The sequence below is a fragment of the Cynocephalus volans genome, chromosome 4 (assembly GCF_027409185.1).
Source record: "Cynocephalus volans isolate mCynVol1 chromosome 4, mCynVol1.pri, whole genome shotgun sequence".
NCBI lineage: Eukaryota > Metazoa > Chordata > Mammalia > Dermoptera > Cynocephalidae > Cynocephalus > Cynocephalus volans.
The window spans coordinates 108,486,722-108,492,943 of NC_084463.1; the positions used below are offsets into that span (position 1 = coordinate 108,486,722).

The window sequence follows — 6,222 nt, forward strand, 5'->3', positions numbered from 1 at the left end:
GAAGGCCACCAACGAAATTAAAAGTCACCTCAGGTGACCAATAAGTTGTGTACAACTCATCCTGTTGCCAAAGTCTGCCTACCAAACTGAATAAAAAGTGCTTGTGTTAAGAGCCTGCGGCTGCTTCTGTCCTGAAGACGGAGCGACCCCAGTATGCTGGAATAAAAAAAAAACCTCTTGCTTGATTGCAACGATCTCTGTCTCCTGGTCTTTGTGAGATGAGCCTTCCCAACAAGTAAGATTCGCACTTTCGGGCCAGTCTTACACTATACTCACATTTCCTTTGAAATCAAACCCACTTTGAGAAATTTATACTGTAGAAATTAAAGCACCAGAATTTGTAAATATGTAGAAATAGGTTCTTTATTTTAGTATTGTCTATCATAACAAAAAATAACCACCAATAGGGCCACTACTAAACAAAATGTTGAAGAAATTGTGTTATATAAAATATTAAGAAATATTATGCAGGTATGAAAAAAGAATGGAAACATTAACATATAAAGATGCCCTAATATATGATGAAATATTCAGAACTTAACAAATTAAGCATACTCAAACCAAGATATGCAAACTGTTGCAAACTGTTTTCACCATTTAATTAATTTAAATAGAGTTCAGGCAGTTACCAAACATCTCATGGCTTCTCAACAGATCACACTGTGGGTAAAATCACTTTTCTTCTCCATAATTTAATCAAAGCCCTTTTCATCTCACTGTTTCGCAAGCTGTAGATAAGTGGATTTAGCAGAGGTGTAAGCAGTGAGTAAGACAGAGACATCAATTTCTTGGTTTCTGGTGAGTAGGCAGATTTGGGCTGCAAATAAGTCATACTGGCTGTGCCATAGAAGAGGGTGACAGATGTGAGATGGGACGCACACGTGGAAAATGCCCTTTGTTTCCCAGTGGTTGCCGGCATCTTCAGGATGGCAAAGAGAATTCGAAGGTAAGACAAGAGTATCAACAAGAAAGGAACCAAAATAATCAAAATGGTGCCTGTGAAGGCATAGATTTCAAACAAGAAGGTGTCTGCACATGCAAGTTCTAGCACAGCTGGGGTTTCACAAGATATATGATTAATTTCATTGGGGCCACAAAAGGGAAAACTAGACACCCATGATGTTTGCACAGAACCTAACATGAATCCTAAGGCCCATGAAAATATAACTAATTTCATAAAAACCCTTTTGTGCATAATCATTGGGTAGTTCAGAGGATGGCAGATTGCTGAAAATCGGTCATAAGCCATTGCCCCCAGGAGAAAACATTCAGTCCCACCAAAAAGAAGAATGAAATACATCTGTGCAAAACAGCCCACAAAAGATACTGTAGTTTTCTCAGTGGAGAGGACCACCAGCATTTCAGGCATAATGACTGCACTGAAACTCAGGTCCACCACAGATAAGTTCTGGAGGAACAGGTACATGGGAACGTGGAGCCTCTGGTCCAGAGAGATGATGACTATAATGATGGCATTTCCCACCAGGGTCGCCAGATAAATCACCAAGAAAACTGCAAAGAGCTGCTGTTGGAGTTGAGGGAAGTTAGAGAAGCCCAAGAGGATGAATTCAATGACAGAGCTTTGATTTTGCCTTTTCATTTCAGTAGTTGAGCCCTATCTTGTTTTTATGGACATAGTATATAATGTGTGACATCATGGTCCAACAGCTGAGAGTTCCAGTCGGCATTCACCCCAGAAAAGCTTGGCAGAAGATGAAAAGGGGAGCCCATTTTGACAAAAATTCATTGTTGCCATTTTGGAGAATGGCCAAATACTCGCAGTAATGAATCTTTCAATTATAAATCAACAAGTGATAAATTCTATCTCAGAAATCTTGTTGTAAAGTACAAAATAATATCAAAGTTCTATACAAAGGTGTATAGTATGTAGTTTAAAAATTAAACATAGCCTTAAAGCAAATATAAATATTTTATAACTTAGGTACCATTCCTGTAACAGAGTTATAGATATCATCCACTTTTTTCAAATTTAAATAAATATGAAATATAAGAACACAAAAAATAAAGTGTTAAAAATTAGCTAGATTGAAAAAAACTTCCAAAATTTTAATAATAAATGAATAATTTAATGTTACAGTAAACTAGAAATAAATTTTTTTAAAAATTTACTGGATTCAAAATGCCTACATATGACTTGGTTAAAGATGAAAACCTTCTGTAGAAACAAACAGAGGTTGTGGTTTAGATTAACCTACCTTAGTTGACCTATAAACAATGTGACTTGGCTTCAGGCTTATTGATTTCCGACCAGACTGGCCTAGCCAATTAAGCTGCCATTTATTTAGGTATGAAATTTTAAGGGCCAAATATCCAAGGCCCATCCTTGTTACCATGATGACTTAAAAAAAGGTCCATTTTGGAAGTTTTTGTGAAACTGTAATTTATAAGTTTCCACTCTCTTTCATTCTGTTTAATCTCTTTTTTTTTTTTATCTACACTAAATAAATTGCTTCCAACACCTTAACCAGTATGATACATAAAATAGTACACACATCTGATACCCCAGGACTCTCTAACAAGTACCTCTTACACCTTGCTCTATTTTTTTTCCATTATCACCAATTAATATGTACACATTGACATTACATATACATATATAAAAATTGAACTCTCACTAGAGCATGACTCAAGAAGTCAAAGATTTTGTTGGCTTCTTTGCTATATACGACACAATGCCTTCTACAGTCCCTGGCTCATAACAGATGTTAAACCAATATTTCTAGAATAAACTAATTTTAAAAATCAGAAAAATCTGGACTCTATCTTTAAGGAATTGAGTGTCTAATTGAAAAGTAAAGCCAGTAAGCAACCAAATTAGGAAGTGGAAGTAATAACAAGTGCTTTAAAAATTTAAAGGAGGGAAGTGTTACTTCCAAAAGAAGAAACAACCACAATCACAGGATGTCATGGGTGGAAGGACCATCAGGTGAGACAAGGAGGCATAAGGAGGAAGGCTGACCTGCTCAGGGCTAAAGGTACTTGATGACACCATGGAACTAGAATGGAGACCTGCTGGCCTTGTGTGATATTTTGAAAACCAGAAGCAGCTCATTGTGGGAGATGAAGAAGCCAGGAAGACAGGAAAACACACCAAGATGAAGACATGTAATGTCTTGAGTGCAGATCTATGGGACATTAGCAGAGAGTAGAAGATCAGTTGATTTGGCCGTGAGTTTAACCATAATCATGAAGTAAAATCAAATGCCTGAATTAACTAAAATAATTATATTTTGCTTATCAAAAATATCTCCTAAAATTAGTAAAATAGGCTCTGCAGGATCAAATATTTGCAATTCCTTTAAATGGGAAAAAAAGGAACAATGTGTATCAGTTGCGAAAATGCAAAAGTATATAGGTCTTTAATATTGCAAATTTAGAGTATCAGATGAAAAACAGAAAACACTTGAAGGACTGTTTAGGAGCATGTAAAGAAACGAAACTGTCATGAGTGGTAAAAAACAACTAACCATGAATACTTCATCTTTTCTGTATAACTTAGAAGAGCCTAATGCTGTCATGGATTATTCCATGGCATATAATACTTAGGCAGATCGTATTGTTCTAGGTTTCAGTCTTCCAACAGAAAGATGTAGAGATTGAAAGTATTGACCAAGTTCCCTTCCAGTTGCAAACTTCTAAGATTTGATGATTAATGCATGCAAAGTATTTAAATATCTAATAATTGCCCAAACTTTTCTCTGAAAAAAAAAAAAGAAAAAGAAATTCACTAGCACCTAACCAAAAAGTCTACTGATTTAAATGTTTCAGCTGTGCCTAGTGACTTCTGAGTACTGAGACATGACCTCAACAGCATTTTCGACTATCATTGTAAGTGGAAAACCCACCAATAGGCACACAAGCCGAATTTGTGCTTCTTACCTACTGACTCTGTCTCTTTAATTTCCATGCTACATTAGCAGAGTTTCAGATCTAGTCAAAAACCACCTATTCATAAACACGACTTAGTGATCCAGTGCACTGTTTCTATATCATTATATGGCATAGAATCATATGCCCCAGAGAACCCCTCCCTGGAGAACTTGGAACACTTTGTACAGAATTTCCCACAATTTTGAATGGTAACTAAAGAGGTTTGCACTTGGCCCCTCAGGTGACATAACTCAAGTGCACAAACTTGGAGCAATACTCCTTCAGATGTTCATGGAGAGTAAACAGCTCTTCACACAAGAGATTCAATTTCACCATGACTTCTCCCAATAGCAGTGAAATCAGAGGCTGAATGAATGCTGTGCATAGGGAAGGACGAGAGAGGTAGGTGAGGATGCGAGCAGAGGCAGGTGACCTAGAAGTGGAGGACTTGATTGGACAAAGTGCACAGTTTGTGCAATGGTGCAAAACAAGTAAAAGTTACTAAATTAAAACCTCTTTGTAGAAAGCTCCTCCACCCCAGAACTTTAATCTTTTTGAGAAGAAATACAGAGGATTTAACATTTGTGAGAAAAAAATGCCATTAGGGTTGATTTCATACAGAGAGCTTCTTAACTTGGACTGAAAAGATCTGGACTGAAAATTTTTAAAATAAATAAATAATTTTAAAAAATATCTGAACTCATATGTATGACTTTGAGCACGTCACTGAACTTCTCTGGTTCTATTACCTTCTCTGTACAATAGAGATAATGTTATCAATCTCATAGGGTATATATAATTTCATCAGGGCTTAGTATAAACTGGCTTGAGGAATGAAGGAGAAAATAGGCTCAGTCCTGGCAGAGAAAGCAGACGAATTAATCAGCAGGCTTGGCTTTATTCAGAATGCAGACCTCAGACCAAGGTTCCCCTTTTCTTCTTCCCACCTCTGATTTTATGGAATAGGTTTCATTCTCATAGAAGACCTTTTCTCCTGGCAGCAATAAGGCTGCCGACAACACTTAAGGATACATGCATTATAATTGGAGTCCAGTGGGAAAAGTACCAGTTATGCTGAGGAAAAGGGGCTTGCATTTGCAGAACCCGATTCAAGGACCCCTGCCATATCATTCACCATGGTGAAATTACATGCTCATGCATGAACCAGGTTGGAAAATAATATCTAATATGTTCTTTTCATGATTCCTACCCCATAAAATCCCATGAGGCTTCTGCTGTATTGATATATCCTGTGTCTTGATATCAGTGATGATATCACAGGTAATGTACATTTTTAAGTCATTAAGGTATAGAGAAATGATTTGTACATTTTGTACATGCATATTAGATTTCAATAAGGAGTGTATAAAAACACTTCAAATACATCATGGAGAGGATAAAAAAAGGAGTAATATGAGCATCAAAATATAATTCAAAGCCAATAGTCCTAATTACTAAAACAAAATTCAAAAAGTGGAGACTTGAACACACCTTCCTCAGGGTCTGAGAGAGTAAATTGACAACAAAGAAATATAAATAGGAAGATTTAAATAATAAAATCATGATTTAACAAGTGGTAATGAGAGTACATATGAGACAGTAAGAACACTATTTACATGTTAACTATACGTTTTCATCCCCAAATAGCTATGGAATATTTAAAAGATTGATTATGCGTTTTTTCAGAAAAAAAACTCGTTAAATTCTAAAATCTTTGCAGTCATAACACACAACATTCTTTGCAATAAAACTGCAAAACATCCAAAAATACAAAAAGAAAACGAAACTCTTGAAAATTTTAAAACTAGTATCTCATACGTTAACAGGAAGTCAGAAATAAAATACAGACTACAAAGAAATACATTTTTTAAATTAAGAATCTCATTTTCATTTACTGATATGTCCAAAACTAAACCCTGGTCTTCTCCTAAAACCAGCTGCACCCTCAGCATTCCCCATTTCAGGTAATAGCAATTTCAACCTTCTAATCTGACAGCCAAAAACCTGGCAACTTTAAACCATTTTTCCTCCCAACGCATATCAAATCCATTAACCTATCCTGTAGCTGTTTATTCAAAATACAGTGGATCAAGAAGCTGAACATTCCCACCTTTCCAAGAGCTAACAACCTGGTCTAAGCTACTATTGTCTCTCATTTGGATAATTGCCATAGCCTCCAAACTCCCCTTCTCTGCCCAGGCTCTCTGCTCAATCCTCCAATAGCCCCTGATCTCACTCAGTGTAGACGCCAAACTCGTAAACATGGATTAAAGATCTGTTCCCCCATAACACTCTCAGGTCATCTCTACATCCCCGTGTTCACTCATGTCC

General features: G+C 36.4%; 1 protein-coding gene across 1 annotated transcript; it reads right to left on the reverse strand.

The window, feature by feature from the left end:
- Positions 1-655: 655 nt before the first annotated feature.
- Positions 656-1,636, reverse strand: LOC134377176 (olfactory receptor 10A6). Its single transcript, XM_063095792.1, has one exon. The coding sequence runs from the start codon at positions 1,598-1,600 to the stop codon at positions 656-658; it is 945 nt and encodes a 314-aa protein (XP_062951862.1). The 5' UTR covers positions 1,601-1,636.
- Positions 1,637-6,222: the final 4,586 nt, after the last annotated feature.

Coding starts and splice junctions, on each gene's coding strand:
- LOC134377176 (XM_063095792.1), bottom strand. CDS start 1,600: ATGAAAAGGCAAAATCAAAGCTCTGTCATTGAATTCATCCTCTTGGGC.